The 17,594-nt window shown below is 34.6% G+C and overlaps 2 protein-coding genes across 8 annotated transcripts in view; one reads left to right on the forward strand and one right to left on the reverse strand.

Moving 5' to 3' along the window:
• The window catches only part of MED12L (mediator complex subunit 12L), a 183,660-nt gene that overhangs the window by 44,976 nt on the left and 121,090 nt on the right, over positions 1–17,594 (reverse strand). For 5 of the 6 annotated variants that reach the window (XR_015728582.1, XM_034439220.3, XM_034439217.3 and 2 more), the window contains 5 exons: positions 9,600–9,747; positions 8,997–9,115; positions 5,471–5,614; positions 3,835–3,998; positions 2,713–2,844 (listed from right to left, as the gene is read on the reverse strand). Coding sequence is in view for 5 of the 6 variants with exons in the window: in XM_034439220.3 (XP_034295111.2) it covers positions 2,713–2,844; positions 3,835–3,998; positions 5,471–5,614; positions 8,997–9,115; positions 9,600–9,747 (707 nt within the window). In the remaining variant the exon portion in view is untranslated. The remainder of the gene's footprint in view (positions 1–2,712; positions 2,845–3,834; positions 3,999–5,470; positions 5,615–8,996; positions 9,116–9,599; positions 9,748–17,594) is intronic. The other variant, XM_087872612.1, reaches the window with a different exon arrangement.
• On the forward strand, positions 11,444–15,611 carry P2RY12 (purinergic receptor P2Y12). Of its 2 annotated transcripts, none has more exons than XM_034439233.3 (2): positions 11,444–11,623; positions 12,965–15,611. In XM_034439233.3, exon 2 carries the CDS (start codon positions 12,983–12,985, stop codon positions 13,979–13,981), a length of 999 nt encoding a protein of 332 aa, XP_034295124.1. In that variant the 5' UTR covers positions 11,444–11,623; positions 12,965–12,982; the 3' UTR covers positions 13,982–15,611. The 2 variants fall into 2 exon arrangements, with proteins under 2 accessions (XP_034295124.1, XP_034295122.1); XM_034439231.3 differs by lacking the exon at positions 11,444–11,623 and adding an exon at positions 12,160–12,247 and having other exon boundaries at positions 12,965–14,101.

Here is a 17,594-nt window from a genome sequence, read left to right on the forward strand (position 1 = left end):
AGGGGATAGTATAGGAGAGGCTTCTGTGGGGCAAGCCTGAGGGAGAGAAGGGGATAGGATAGGGGAGGCTTCTGTGGGGCAAGGCTGGGGGAGAGAAGGGGAGAGGAGAGGCCGATCGTAACTATTCATTAATTTTCAAGCTGTAAGTGTCTATTTATCAAGCCTGATCACACAGTTTCATAGCCAAGCACGGGTATCCAGCTACTTCAAGAATATACTATACAATGAAAAAGACATCATACACCCTTATCTTACTTCCTGTTCCATATTGAACCACTTTCTAAATATTCCAGTTATTCTCAGAAATATTCAGCTATCAGCCTTAATAACTGAACACAATTCAAACATATTTACATAATAATACACTTTGTCTGAATCAACAATCATAAGTCTTTTTCACATTCATACATCTCTCAATAAGCCAACAAACAGCAACATTCCAATGCATGATAATGTCATTCTTTTAATTTTCAGGTACAAACACATTCTTCACCTATATAAAAAAGAAGTCACACTGCTATTCCATAAGCAAATTGGATAGATACATTAACTTTTCTCCAGATATAGAATCAATACTTTTAGTCTTTTCAACATACAACAGTTCTGACTTGCTTTTCATCATTTTTTTTTTGTGAAGACACTAACATTTATAGCATTTGTTTCAATCCCTGTAATTTAAAAGCCCAATAAAGCAATAGAGAAAGAAACAGGAAAGATCTGAAAACCATTATTATACATTCATTAAATTTCAGGGCTGGTTATCTTACATAGTAGAAAATAGGGGATACCACTGATGGCATGATAATAATGGTGGACTGATGAAGAAAAGAAATATTTGCCCAGTTATATAAAAACTTGGGACAGAGACATTTAAGCCACAAAATAATTTGGGACCATAGTGTTGACTTTGACTTTGAAGCTGTGCTAAGAATTAATTTTGCCCTAAATAAAACATACTTTGTCCCTTCAGACTAATTAGAACTAAAACAAGTGAATAATAATTAAAAGACCCATAATAACTACCTTTCACACATTTTTAGTGCATTTTTTAAAGCAGTAGGAAAAACTCAACACTTGGTTTCTCAATACATGCAAACTTTTAAGAAATACTTTTAAGTTTCCTTTAAGCAACCTGTCTACAGTGGAAGGTTTAAGAGATTTGCAGAAGTAGTATTAACACAGCAAAGCAGGCAATATGAGAACATGGGTGGCTTTTCATCATATGACCAGAAGCTTTAGAAAGTGTAGATAATATAACTCATTTCCAAAATGAGTTTCCTTTTTTTTAAGGAATTTAGATCAAAAAAATGAATAATACATAGGAAGTCACAGCATTTTAACTTCTGAATTGTATAAAAAAAACATATGCTTCAATGAAAACAGAGGTAAGAACTTCATTTGAAATATTTTTATTAGATCATCAGATTCTACATTTTAAAAAATATAAAATGTTTACTTTGAGCTGTACATCATAATCTTATTGGAAAAGCGAATCTGTATGATACAGCAAAAGCAATATACCTGTTCACTTCTGATACATTGATATATTGTTGGGGGGGGTATTAAAATAGTACTTTCGCAGGTAATTAAAACTTCAGAGCAGAATAACGAGACTTTTTATAATTGAGTTGTCAGTTAATGGAAATAAAGCTATGTAAATTGAAGTCAGAGGGCACCTACCCTCTGGAATCAGCTGCCCCCAGAGATAAGGAGAATCCAAGACTTCGGTGCCTTCCGCCGTGCCCTTAAAACCTTCTTTTTCCAGCAAGCCGGGCTGGCTTAACATATTTTTTAACATATTTTTAATTGGTTTGTTATCTTAAACTGGGGCCAAATTAATATATATCCTTTTAATTGTTTTTTAATGTTTGTATTGTATGTTTTTATCTGGCTGTACACCGCCCTGAGTCTTTCGAGAGAAGGTGCGGTATATAAATTTGAAATAAAATAAATAAATAAATAAATAAATAAGGTTGAGGTGACTTTAGCCATTTTTAAAAAGTAAGATTGACTTGCCCTATTGTGGTCCACAGACGCAAAGCCAAAACCACAAGAAGCAATTTCTTATTTCATATTCCCTTTTTCAGAAGTGAATTATTTTCTGTGGGATGGCTACATATTAATATTAGGATAGCTATACATTTACTTATGGACAAACATCTCAGAGAAACTGGTCCTATTTGTGAATCTATTAGAAAACAGAAAAAGGTTGAAGTAAAATATTAACTGAAATCTATTATGATACTGTGCAATCCTTTTCTTTAATAATGTGTATGTCTTATACTACCTTCTCCGAGTTGTATACAGGTTTCACAATTCATAATTCATAATAAGAAATTTGCCTGGAAATCTCTAGAACTGAAATCCTAAGAAATCCGAAGGGAACTTTTGGGGGAAACTTTCAAGTCCAAGAAAATATGTCTAAAATATTAAACAGAAAATTCCCAAATTCTATCTCTTTCTAAACCATTTATTTTAAAAAAATCATTTACTGCTTTCTTCTAACTGTAAAGTCTATTGATAAACAAGGATGGAATAAAAATATCCATAGCAGAACCAGAATAGGTGTATCAATTGCCAGACAGAAATGTTTCTGTCATATCTTAGAAAGAACTATAGATCCAGTACATCTGAAAGATATCAGACTGATGAAGGATTGTTGCATGAAGGTTAATTGAAATATAAAGCAAAGTATAAGTTGTTACTACTAACCTGAAAAGATCTCCAAATTTGCTTCTAAGATGGCTACAGGACCCATAGAGATCATACAGGTAGGCTAAAATACACCTTTCGGGGGAAGAGCATTCTGATGGGTTGACTATGTGTTTGACCACACCACATAATCTATAGAAAGATAAATTCATTATTAAACATTAGAAGTCAGTCACAGTACTGTCCTTTCACATGATTTAAAACTATAGGGTTGAATATGGTCTTAAAACCTACTCTGAATTTCCAAGACAGGGAATAATATTTATATTTAATTCTAGAAATACAGCTGTGTACAAACCAGATGAAGAATTTGCAACTTATGGGCCTGGAGCTATCTATGACCCTCTACTGTAAAGCCTTTTCAAAGGTTGCCAGCAAATTATAACTGTAAAAGTGATGATAGCGGAAATAATCAAGTGCACAGGAAGTAATGAAATTAAATGTATATAATTACTTAATAATTATTATTTAATTCAATTTTAGATTTATCTTGGCTTGCTGGAACTCAACTCTAAAACTAGATACAACCCGAGTCTAAAACAAGGTTCTGTATACCCACCCTAGCTATGTTATGGATCTGTCTATACTACAAATATTTTGATACTCTCTAAGCCATAATAGCTGATATGCAAGTCAATCAACTCACAAAACACACAGTCTCTTCAATCAATTTGGCTAACATTAATCTGGTTATAAAAAGAACATCTGAGTATATATATATATATATTATTTTTAAGACTAATAAAGTAATAAAAATAACATTTATAGAATCACAAAAAAGAATTCAATTATATAAAACCAAGAATTCATATATGTGGAAATGTATCCTGTCCAACACATTGTAAATGTATCTATTAAACTAGAATTCAGATCTTTCTTCTCAAATCACTTTTGGAAGAAGTCATTAGCTGATAGATAAGGCTATTTCAGGCACTTTAAAATCTTAGATTGGGAAAATAATGGTATTTGCATTTCTAATTCTATTAAGTTTCTGCCTTTCTGATTACACAAAGGTGTTAAATTTCCCATCAAACTCTCTAATAATACTGCATCCTAATTACAAACTGAACATACTAACATTAGAAAACTAAGTAGTGTTTGAAAAACATTACTACTACAAACCCTTCAAAAACCTGAGCAGTTTGATCTGGATTCAAAATGAGGCAAGCATGATAATGCCTTAGCACAGCTACAATGCAAACACACAGTCCAGTTGTGTAATTTCCTGCCAGGCTGGATGACTTCAGTAGTAGTTCAGCTTCCACCACACTCAGCTCATTCAGCAGCTAAAATAAAAGGTTAAATATCGCTTTAGGATTCCTCTCTAAATCTAAATGCCACAGAATTGCATTGTAGTTGTTTGTCAATGCTGAACTATTTAAGTGGATATAGAGTGGTTTCACGTCGTAAAAAATCTGGCTTCCTAATCAAATCCTAATCAAAAGGTACCTTAGTGCACACTAATTTGATCACATCCACTAAAAGAAGTGCCTTCTTTTACATATACTGTAGTTGTATCCATAGTTTATTTAGAATATTACCTCAACCAAGAACAAGACGACTTAATTATTGATCTAAATGACATGTTCAAGAAACCACAGCTGAAGCCTTTCATATAACAAGGATTTTTATGGATCTATAGTATTGTATAGATGTTCCCATGAGCACTTGGGAGTCAGAAAGCATCATCACACTGATCTGACACTCCTACACTGATACTCATTGCTTATAGCTTAGAAGGCCTTAATTCTGGCTTCCTGTGATATATAAATGCTCTTACAGTGTTGCAATCCCTTTTTCTTCAAAGAGATGCATTAAAAATGTAATAGGTTTTGAACAGAAATATAAATATCCTCAAGCAAGTGAATAATTCACAAGGATCTTCCCTCATCTGAGACGTCTTTGACCTTTCTCTCAAAGTTCTATATCTTCTATTTGTTCTCTTTCAAAAAAAGATTTTCTAATCATTAAAGTATACAAAAAGTGAAGCGAATCTGAAATACTTCAACTCTCAGAAACAAATTCTAGGTTTAGATATTTCTTAGCACAAAAAATTCTATTACTGGAGTTGGATAGAGCATGAAGAACCTTTACTCTTTACTCTTCGTGAAGAACCTTTACTCTTTGTGAAGTACCTTCACTTCACAAAGGTACTAGAAACTTTGCCTTATTTTAGCTGAGAATGGAAATAAGCTATCATGCTATTGGAATGCATGCAAACTGGCATTTGCAAATTTATTGTTAAAGTCACTATCACAATATCACTGGCATTCACAGGAAGAGGCAAAAAAAAAAGCCCACTACATTTGTATGTGGTTGATGACACATGAACATGCAAAGTGGATGCTGCTGCAACTGTTATTTTGCCTTTTTGGATCCCACTCTCTCCCCATGGACACAGGTGCCCAGTGCTGTAGTGTCTGAAGCTGGCCAGCTAAATTTGGTATGAATTCTTTTCTTCTATCTTGTAACATGTAATTATTTTATAAGATCCTAATGTGGTCCATGCAGAATAAAATTCTGCTGATTGGGAAGTGAACATTCTATGGATTGCATTTATTCCTTTAAAACTGGCTAGGAGTTTTAAAACAGCAGGAGAGAGAGAGACTTCCATATTAATAAAATGGAATGAGGGGAACTTAGCAAGTCTCTGTCCAATTATTGAAAGTATTGTTTTAAATATTTTGTAGTTTTCTTAAAAGGTCTTGGAATAAAATAGTTTAAATAAATATGTATATATAAACTTCATTTCAGGTACCTGAACAGCAAAGTCAATAAGTCCATTAATATTTAAAGCAGGTTCCATTAGATCAAAGATAAATTCTATGTGATGAGCTAGTGGAAGATGGTATGATGTTCCTGATGCAAAATTAGTAATCTGCTCCAGAACATTGTTGGAGATCTGTTTAAAAACAAACAGACCCATTAGCAAAGTGAAGCATTGTGGGAACCAGTACAGCAAAGAATTAGCAAGCATATATATGCATAACTGTAAGGGGTGGGATGGAATTATAAGATTATAGAGAATTTAATTCAGACTTTCAAATTGTAGCCCAAGGTGCAACTGAATTTCTACAAAGAGTCTGTATCTGAAAATTAGGCTTCATGAATGAGTTGATGCTTTGAAGCTCTGGAAAAAGGTGGATGCTGGATGTATTAAAAGGAATTTATTTCTTGAGTGTATATTTTCATGGCTTCTGTTTATTGATGAAATGATTTCCAGATAATACCAGATGGGACAATAAACTATGGTCCTATCTTGTTTGGAGCAGATTTGAAACTGGAAGACATTTTACTTGTTTGCCCAGAATTATTTTAGGGAGAATAGAAATGTATTCTTCCATCTAAATAATTCAAATGACAATCAGTTTGATGTAGTGGTTAAAAGCACTGGGCTAAAAAAATGGGAACAATGTACATTCCAGTTCTGCTTTATGGAGAAAAAAAGCTGAATGACCTAGGGCCAGTCACTCTCTCTTTGCCCTAGGAAGTAGGCAATGGCAAACCAGTTCTGAAAATTGTTGCAAAGAAAACTGCAAGTCAAGTATTTTTTCCGGTGAGACTGGTCTATCAGGGCAACCTGGTCTACCCAACTAAGGGGACGGAGTATACTACGTCCGCTTTCGCCTTTCAGTCCCAATCCAGGCGCCTTCTCCCTTTATTTCTTTGTTGGTAAAATATAATTCAACACAAAACTGCAGGTCCTTCTCTAGAATGTCACCAGGAACCAAGAATGACTCAAAATCATACATATATGCATGAATATATGTGTGTGTGTGTGTGTGTGTGTGTGTGTGTGTGTGTGTGTGTGTGTGTTTCTTCTAGCCAGGTTTTCCCTACGTATCCAAGGTTTTTTTTTGTAGCTCCAGCTCAGTAGAATCACATCTACTCGGTTCTGGGCTTTTTTCCTTTCTAACAGCTAGCAAGCTCTAACTGCTAGGTGGGAGACCTAAATAGATCCATTTCTAGCTCGTTTGCTTTCATCAGTAGGCCACACCCATATCTTATGTATCCTCCCTGTAAAGGTACAGTATCAATTTTCTTACTTCTTCGTAGGGTTTATGTGTGTTTTTCTTCTAGCCAGGTTTTCCCTACGTAACCAAGGTTTTTTTGTAGCTCCAGCTCAGTAGAATCACATCTACTCGGTTCTGGGCTTTTTTCCTTTCTAACAGCTAGCAAGCTCTAACTGCTAGGTGGGAGACCTAAATAGATCCATTTCTAGCTTGTTTGCTTTCATCAGTAGGCCACACCCATAGGGAAAACCTGGCTAGAAGAAAAACACACATAAACCCTACGAAGAAGTAAGAAAATTGATACTGTACCTTTACAGGGAGGATACATAAGATATATATATATAGGCATGAAAGCAAGTTTCAAAAATTAATGGTCATTCAGCTGCTGCTATTTTTTTTTTAATATACTGTGTTTTAATGAGGTTGGGAGATTGGAATTTTATTCTATGTTACAGTAGGTAGGATATTTTAATATATATCAACACTGCCTGGAGTGATAAAAATTAATAGATAGATAGATAGATAGATAGATAGATAGATAGATAGATAGATAATAGATAGATAGATAGATAGATAGATAGATAGATAGATAGATAGATAGATATCCATTGCAGTATATGATGGATCTAAGGAATCTGTTAGATTTTAAAGTTTATCTTTAAATCAAAATGCTTGCAGTAGGTGAGAATCAGTTGTTTATATTTAGAAAACTTATCTAAATGATGAGCATAAAATAGTCATAAGAAATAACATTTAGTTATTTCCAAAGCAACAAAATAATTCTAATCAACTGTCTGAAATTAAACAGATTTCTTGCAACAGATCACATTATTATTACTTTAAATTTTCAAATAAAGCTAAACTCCTGATTTAATGGATACATTTTGCCTAACATAATATAGAAATGATTTGCCATTGATTCATGAGTTTACTTCTTCCAAATCCAAAATTATTTTTACTTCACCTATTTGTGTGAAATTTATTCTTGCTGTAAGTAGAAACGTAAGTACAAATGTTACCTAATTCTATCTATCCAAAACAATAATAATTAATAACTTTATTAAAAAGCAGATTTTAAAGTTAGCCCCCATTCTAATTGCAGACATTCTTTGTAGTTTTGTAATTTTATAATATTCCTGCATAATTATTCTGTGGTAGTTCTATATGCTTTTCTCATGGTATTTAGTGGAAAACATGAATCTTAACTCACACCAAGTTTAACAATGACATTCTCCAAATTTCAGCTGTTTCTTCCTCCAACCTGCCCTACTTTCCTTAAGTTAAGTTTTGCAGTCAGTACAAAATTCGACTTTCCACCCTTTGTCCAAAAAGACAAAAATGTACCAGCACTGACATTCTTCCTAGCTCAGGCCTAGAACAATTTTACATTCTTTTAATTTGTTTCAACATCACCATAAAGATTTAGTGTGGTGAGAATGTCTGATTTACACTCTATTCTACTGCTGAAATACAATTAAAGTATTACAGGAATAAGCTTGCAATGCTGCTGTGTCTCTTTTCTTTTGTGTTTGGCATCAAAGCAAGCACCTCCAGCTATTCACAAAACATGCAGGCTAGGGCTAATTTTCTAGTGAAGTCTGTAGTATGAATCAAGACACGTTGTTCCTAGCAGCTGTGATTTAAAATGACATAGGGAAACTCCATTTAAAGTATTCTAGATCAGGGGTGTCAAACTCAATTTCATTGAGGGCCGCATCAGGGTTGTGTTTGACCTCAGGGGTCTGGGTGGGCATGGCCAGTTCGATGTCACTTGTGTCAGGGGCACCTGTGGTGGCCCGAGTACTCTGCCAGCAAAAATGGAGCTCCATTTTCGCTGGCAGAGGCACCACAGGCTGGTCCCTCGCTGTTTCTAGGATGGCCTGTGGGCCAGGTCTAACCACCCCATGGGCCAGATCCAGCCCGTAGGCCTTGAGTTTGACACCCCCTTTCTAGACGAATTAACAATTAAATGTGATTCAAAAGTTAGTAAGTTTAGTAGGTTAGTCTGAAATGTTCTCTTGGTATTACCACCCACTCATCTAAAATCCATTTTCTAGCATCTCGTCATAGGCCAATCTTTTTTGTATACCCAGAAACACACACACAAATTTGTATTCATTAATTTAGCCCTGTTGTACTCATCTAGCAGTTCTTTCCCTGTGATGAACTTTTTTCCTCTCCACAATTTCCATTTTATACTGCATGTATATTACAGTATATTACGTTCTAACTTCAATGCAATTTCTGTCATCAATGGCAGCTTAGAAGTACCTGACTTGTCACTTGATGCTGGTCAAAGTATGAGAGCTGCTGAAGTTTTGTAAATACAGTCTCTAAAGTTGGAAATGCCTCTTGTCTGTTCTTCCTGACTTTTTGCCCTTCATCGCCACCTAAAACATATGTCTGTTATGCTTTGCAGTAAATAAAAGTCATATGTTACATCAAAAGCAAATTTTATTTTTAAAAAAATCATCTCTATTTAAATATATTTCAGAATCAAGAATATGAAATTACATTACAATCTGGTATGGAAAACCAGCTTCTTTTAAAAAAAAACAAAACAAAACACCATGCTTTTCAATTTACAATCTTACAAAGTTCATATAAGTGGCTTCAGGATGATACAGTAAATTCTTGTAAGTATATACAAGAATTTATAGTATATGCTTACATTTTCTACTTTGGTTATAAAAAACAATTGCAAGCTACTTATAATTGGTTTATATGTTATGCTTCACAGCAGTCTTAAAATAGTTATTTTCAAAAGCGTAATTCTCATTAAAAACTTGCAAACTTTATAAAGGTACCCCTTCTCAATCCACAACTGTGCTATTCTATGCACTGCAAAATAAGCATCAACAGTTAGTTAATTACCACTCATTTCAGAAGTGCTTTTCTTATTTAGGATTTTCAGAATATCTCGGGTAATCTTCTTCAGTTGATGCCTGGCCTCTTCACGTTCCTTTCCAACTCCGTAAAGAAGTATCATGCGCTGGTTATATTCATGACTTGATGATTCATCCTGTTAGTCAGAAAAGAAACAAAAGGTATTGACAAATAAAGTATTGATACTCTAATGATAAGAGAGTACTTCTGCATGGCTTTTCTATGAAGAACTGATTGTCTGGGAATTGTGGAAGTAAAAGTTAATCTGTGGTACTAGAATAGCAAAGGCAGACCCCTTGAAAATAGCTATTATATTGGATTTGACATTATTTCAGTAATGAAAGTTCTGACCCACTGAATATTTTAAGCAAAGGCATGAGAACAACATAATTTTAAGCAAGTTCCTTATTTTGCCTAGAACAGTGGTCCCTAACCTTTCTGGCTTAGCAGACTGGGAGTAGTGGCAGTGGATGGGCAGCAGCAGTGGTGTGGGGTAAGGAGGGATGTTTTGCGCTTGCAACCTAATGTCATGACATGCGCAAATGAATGTTTGCATGCTCATCCACTGCTTGCATGGCCTCGTTCCCAACAGGCAGCATATCATTACTGAGTCACAGACTGGGGGTTGGGGACATCTGCCCTAGAACATTCCCAAAATCTTCAGGATGCTTCAACCAATGTAGAAGACCACAATGGAAGAGGAAATTAACAGAAAATAGTCAGGGGAAAGGTACAAATCCAGCACCATCACTACTATATATACAAGTAAACCTTTATGTTCAGTTCATGCATACTAAAAACAATGATATAGTATAATATAGCGAGGCCATGCAGTCTGATGATAGAACAGGAGTGAGGAAGGCACAGGTTCTAGTCCTCCCTTAAGCACAGGACCCAGCTTGGTTATTTTTGGTTGTACAAGAAAGTAATGGAAGACCACTTCTGAAATCTTGCCAAGAAAACTGCATGGAAGTCACCAGGATTGAATATGAGGAAAGGAGAGGAGACGGGGTGTGGGGGGAGAGGAGAGGAGAGGCTTTAAAAATATAATGAACACAAAAGTTAAGACCTTTATATTTAGAAGCAGTAGTCTTTAAATATTATTTCAAAGAAAGTAAATGCATTGAACCTTTTGTGAACCCAAGCTGGGGCTACTCTTAATCTGATTGGGAGGGTTCTTCAGAATGTATAAGATTATATTTCATATATTCCATCATAAGCCTTCCTATGTACAACTTCCAACAATGCCAACCAACATAATAATGGTTAGCCATGCACAAATATTCTTCATTTCAACGAAAATTTGAAAATTCATCTTGATGATGATAAAATATTAGCAGATCATAACTCTGATCAACAGGGGTTTGTGCAGGGCTTATAAATTTGCACAACAGATTATACCTTAAAACAAGGCTTCACAATAATAAAAAATGCATAAAAAAATACAGTATTGAATCCATTCTGAAAAGAGGTACTCTTATCTTTTACTAATCAGAAAGCCATTCATTTCACTAATGTCGTTGAGCTACCCTGCCAAAAGCTTTTAAATTATATTATGGTGAGTATTTTTGGTTGTTTTTCAGAATTATTGTTTAATTTGATTTGATTAGTGCCAGACTCTACTAGCTTACATGAGCGCTCTTCTAGTCAAGTCTAAAGGAATAACGACACCAGGCTATAAAATATATTTTTAAATTATTTTCTTAATCAGAAAACCTTCTATTATTATGATGCAGGACAGCAAGCCCTCCCTCTGCTTTCTAATTGATTATATTCCAGCTGTTTAAAGGGAAAAAGTAAAATTAAACCCTTTACTTCCCCATATGTGTTCTGACTCATTCAGTTCTTACACTTCTGTTTTGCAAGAACAATCTCTGCTGATGGAGTTTGCTATATAAGTCTTATTTTGGAGCAAACAGTCAATCCAAAATAAAAAGAGAGGAAAACAGATCAGGAAACCCTTGTTTCCAGGAAAGGTAATTTTCCAATGAAGGAAAATCCAGACATTTAAGGTAATTTCATATTTTTCATTGTAATTTTAGTATGCATTTCCATTCTGTTCAATAGACCTTTCTATATGATTTGCAGAAGCAAAAAGTTCGGTATATACATTTTAATCTTTTAAAACCCTCTGATTATTGATGTTTTGTTTTGCTGTAATTCTGTAATGTTGAAAGTAAAATCCTAGCTACAAATATTTCTGTTGTTCTGAAGTCCAACAACAATTCACTCTATGTCTTCTAAAAGTAAACACATTTTTACTTCAGTTTATTTTGGACAAGATATATAAAATCCTGAGGTTTCAAACATTTACTTAAGATGTATCTTAAATATAAACATGTCTTAAATACGTGTGTTTGAAATAAATGGACAAAACAGCATTCACGTGTATTTGTGTATGCCCAGTTACACTTGCATTAATTAACTTTGCCTATCAAAGTAAAGATATATAACGCAGCTGGAAAATTTTTGACTTGAACTGACTAAAATGAGTTTTTTTCTGTTTGTTTTATAAAAGAGATGCAGCACTAGGATTCCTATTAAAAGGTCTCCGAGTCCAGTGATTTTGCCATCATAATTTCTTTATTTTTTGACTATACTGACATTCCTTCAAGTTAATTATATTGTTCTTCCATGTGAGTACATTACTTTCTGAGCAACACATTATAACAATAAAACTGGTTGAAGTTTTTCATTTAGAATCTGAGTTATGTGGGTTCTTGAAACAGGGTGTATTTTATATGCTTATTCTCTGAATTACAGGGCTGTATACCTAACTACCAATTATTTATTTGCAAGATTATTTCATTGGGTCTTCTTGAATTTGTAATTCCTATACATGCAGATTATTTTCAGCAATGCCTTTCCCAAACTAATGCCTCCCATGTGGGTTGCATTTTCAGTTCCTAGAATTCATAACAAACATGACAGTGATGGGCCGAGTGCCCAAAGCCTGAGCACACATGCACAAATGCATGTGTGCGCACCCAACCCCCCAAAATGCAATGTGTGTGTGCCCCCCATGCATCCCACACCCGCGCAGGTGTGCATGGCCCCCACATGCGCCCTGCCCTCCCAGCACAGTCCCCCCACATGTGCCCTACCTCTGTGTATGCGCAGCAGAGATGTGAATACCAGCTGGCCAGCAGAAGGTGCATGTGCATGCATGGCGGAGTTAAGCTGGGGCATTCGGCCCGGAAAGGGTTAGCCATCACTATTCTATACCATAAATTCTATATTAAAAAGCTATTCATGCTGTTACTTGTATACAGAGAGAATTTAAAAATACTGGATTGAAGCATTAATTAAAATAGCTGACATTTATGACTAATGTGCTTGTTTTGTTTTGGTAGAAAGCAATTAAAGCTACAATGGGACTAGACTACAGCCCTCCTGAAAACAGCAGCAACTGCACCACAGATAGCAAGATGAATCAAGTTCTCTTTCCTTTGTTATATACTATTATCTTCTTCACTGGCATAATCATGAATGGCTTGGCCATGGGAGTTTTTTTCCAGATCCCCAGCAAATCAAATTTCATTGTCTTTCTCAAGAACATAGTGATTTCTGACATTCTGATGGTATTAACGTTTCCATTCAAAATTCTCAGTGATGCAAAACTGACTTCCTGGAAATTGAGAGGATTTGTTTGCAAGGTGACTCAGGTCATATTTTACTTCACCATGTACATCAGCATTATTTTTTTTGGACTTATAACGATTGATCGATATTTGAAGACTGTCAAACCTTTCAAATCATCAAGAATTGACAAAGTACCAGCAGCCAAGATTTTGTCTATAATTATCTGGGTTTTCATGTTTTCTGTTTCCCTCCCAAACATGATTTTGACAGACAAGAAACCAACATATGAGAATGTGAAGAAATGTGCTGATCTAAAATCTTCCTTAGGATTACTATGGCATGAAATCGTTGCATATATTTGCCAGTTTATCTTCTGGATTAATTTTGTTATCATAGTTGTATGCTACATACTCATTGGCCGGGAACTGTACAACTCTTACAAAAGAACAAGACGTTTGGGAAAGGCAAACAAGAAGACTGTGAATATCAAGATTTTCATAATTATTGGTGTATTTTTTGTCTGCTTTGTTCCTTTCCATTTTGCTAGAATTCCTTATACTCTGAGCCAAACCAGAGATGTTTTTCAGTGTTCAACCCAGAATATTTTGTTTTACATAAAAGAGACCACTTTGTGGTTGACTTCCTTGAATGCATGCTTAGACCCATTCATTTATTTTGCCCTCTGCAAATCATTTAGAAAGTCTCTTTTAAATAATTTGCATAAATGTTTAAGGAAAACAACAGAGGATCATAGTAGAGAAACTACAGATCAAGAGACACCAATGTAGATAAACAAAAAACCTAGCCAAATATAGTTTGCATCACTCTGATGCAAGTTATATTTTCTAATAGAAATTCGTCATTCTTGGTTTTACAGAAATCAGGAATCGCACATAGCCTATGATACTAACAACCAGCTACAGAATTATTGCTGCTGCATTTTCTTTTAATATCATAGCTAGAAAGATTGATTCACACTAAGAAAAAATGAATTGGACAGGAACAAAAATTCTGTATACTTAAAGAAAAAGGCTCTTTAGAGGAAGGCAGGGAGCACTAAGTATACAAAAAAGTAGATGACTATTAAAGAAGTTCAGTGATAATGATAAGTAGACATCACTCAGAAATCCTATAGACTTAAAAAGAAAAAGATGTTTCAAAATCTTCAATCCAGAATTTTCTATTAGTAACTTTATATCTTTTTAAGGTCTAGTTCCCAGACACTCTAATAATCAACACCTTCAACTCCCTTTCCCTTCAGAAAGGCATAAATTGATGCCTCAATTGATGCATCAATTTTTTTCACCTTGGGCCCTTTGTTTCTGGATTAATTAGAAGTCTCTCTTCCTTGTATTACCATATTTTTCAGAGTATAAAACACACTTCCCCCCCCCAAAAAGGGGGTGAAAATCTGGGTGCTGCTTATACTCTGAATGTAGCTACACCCAGCTTCTCAAACAGAGGTTTCAGAGGGTGAAAAAAGCATCAGAAACAAAACTTCAGAAAAGAAGCCCCCAAACAGAGCTTCAGAAAAGAAGCTCCCAAACAGAGCTTCAGAGGCTTTTTGTTCTGAAGCTCTGTTTCGGAGGCTTTCAGAGGCAGGAAAAAAAGTTTTTTCTGAAACAGAGTTTCAGAAGTTTCAGAGACGCAAAAAAAAAAAAAAAAAGCAAGGCACAGAGCTCACAACCAAGGAACCTGTTGCTAAAATTCACCTCTGGGAACAGCTGATTGGGGGTATTCTGGGAGGCTGATCCACCCACCAATCAGCTTTTTTCTTATTTTCCTCCCCAAAAACTAAGGTGTGTCTTATACTCCAGTGTGTCTTATACTCTGAAAAATAGGGTACTTACAGTATGTAAACTAACCAAGCAATTTTAATATATAACTTGGTAGTTTATTTAGTTAATAAAACTAAATAATGCTGGCAGTTATTTATTATAAATCATTTCCCCCAAAGTATGGAAAAGAGGCACCTAGTTTTATTTATAACAATCTACTACCATTAAGTATTTAAGAACACATAATAAGCATTACTATAAGTATTACTTTATAAGTATTACGTTATAAGGCTATACTATTATTTTTACTTTAGAATAATATCTTATTTGCTATATATTAGTGTCTGACTATGTACCATCAAATCTATGATATTTAGTGACCACATAGATTTTTTTTCAGGACTTTATATCAATAAGCATCTTATAAATTACTGTTTGAGTGCCTTCAAAAAAATGATTTAAGAAATAAAATAATGTCCTATATAATTTATTTTTGTTAAATGATGTAATATTTTTTTGGGGGGGAAACCCTGCATAACAGAAAATATGTCTTTTAAAGAAAGAAAAAAAAATCTGCTTAGTAAGCCTTTTTTTTCTAAATTGCTTTCTTAAGATGAATAAATGTCTTCATGTTCTTCAATTTCATTTTTTTAAATATATAAATTAATTATAATTCTGGTATGGATGTCATGTAACACACAATATAAAACTGAATTTTACTGAGATGAAAATGGTAATCAATTGCTAACTAATTACTGAAAAAACTGTGAAGTAGGAAATTATAAGTAAGACAATCATGGCAAACTACAATTGCAAAAGTCACAAACATCAAATGTCAAGTCACAATATGAAGCTGGTTTAGAAATCTTGCATAATATGTTTGCATGATGGGCAATTAATTTATCAAATTCACAAATTACTGGGGAACAGTTTTGACCATTGTTTTGCTTGAAGAAATTGCTGTGTAGAATAATGGTAGAGGAATTAGGAAATTAAATAAATGGGAAATGAAAGCAGTTCTAGGTTGTAGCTTGAATATTTAAAAAAAAAACACCCAAAAGGAAATAAGACACAAGTGGAACCAATTAAAAAACAGACATGAAAACCTAATCACAACATGATGGATATCAGCTTGATGTCAGCTAAGCAGTCCTTCTAACTCTGGTTGTAATCCACCTGATTTGAATAGAAATATTGATATAAACAAAGTTTATAAGTTCATTTAGGGTGAAACTTATTGCAAGGACACAGTAGTTGTTTTCTAACCTGAATAATACATGCATTGTAATATCTGTTGCTTGATCTGTAAGTACTGTAATACCTATTTCATTGAATAATATGCAAAAAAAACCCATTATAGTTTCACTTTTATGTGAAGAAACAGAAATGCAAAATCTTTGCAAAAGCCTCAGTTAAAAAAAATATTTGGAGAATTAGGCTACATTTAATATCCCTCTTCTTAGTAAATTCTTCAAAAATCCTAATGAACACAACTCAGTCATTCATTAAACATTAAGAGTTGTTAACCTAATCTTGCGTGGTTTCTTCTCCGGTAATATTGAACTGCAAACTTGGGCATACAAAACTTTTTTTGCCAGACCAATTCTTGAATACAGCTCATCTGTCTGGAACCGCACTGCATATTGGACATTAATACAACTGAATGAGTCCAGAGATATTTCTCAAGAAGAGTCCTCCACTCCTCTGCTCGCAACAAAATACCTTATGCCACCAGACTCGAAATTTTGGGCTTAGACAACTTAGAACTTCGACGTCTTCGGTCTGACCTAAAATACATAAAATCATCTGCTACAATGTCCTACCAGCCAATGAATACTTCAGCTTCAACCAAAACAATACAAGAGCACACAATAGATACAAGCTCATGGTAAATCAATCCAAACTAGACTGCAGAAAATACGACTTCCGTAACAGAGTTGTCAACGCCTGGAATGCACTACCTGACTCTGTGATTTCTTCCCCAAATCCCCAAAACTTTACCCTTAGACTGTCTCCTGTAGGCCTCACCCCATTCCTAGGAGGTCTGTAAGGGCGTGCATAAGCGCACCAGCGTACCTACCGTCCCTGTCCTAATATTTTCTTTTTTTATTCATTTTTTATTAAAGATATATTCATCATGCCAGATATTTTTATCCACTCAATGCACAATGGTGCTGTTTAGTCTAAATATTGTATCCAATTGTCTTTTATTGTTGTTGTGGGATGGCGGTTGTCTTCACTATCTGCTTTAATTTGGCCACCCTTTCATCTGCTCCTCAATGGCTTACAAATTTAAAAATCTCATAAAAATACAGTGGTACTCAACTGCTTTGAAACTCATTGAATTTGTTAATCAATGTATTTTGATGCAAAAAAATTGTCCCAGTACTCATCATTTGTTTGGTATTCAATGCACAAGGTAGAACTTGTCAGGGCTAGTTGGCTTGTGACTCACTACATTAGTCCTTATGAGAAAAAATTGTTTGGTACCTGTAATTTTTGGTACTCATCATGCTTCCTAGAACCAATTAATGGTGAGGACCAAGGTACAGTGTACAGTAAAATACACTTTTTGGTAAGGAGTTAGGAAACCAGGATAACATGAACATATACTAAAAGCACA

Source organism: Pantherophis guttatus, chromosome 6 (assembly GCF_059756535.1).
Source record: "Pantherophis guttatus breed Tessera chromosome 6, ASM5975653v1, whole genome shotgun sequence".
Lineage (NCBI taxonomy): Eukaryota > Metazoa > Chordata > Lepidosauria > Squamata > Colubridae > Pantherophis > Pantherophis guttatus.

Excerpts from the sequence above, each read along its gene's own strand:
- P2RY12 (XM_034439233.3), top strand. The coding sequence starts at position 12,983 with ATGGGACTAGACTACAGCCCTCCTGAAAACAGCAGCAACTGCACCACA.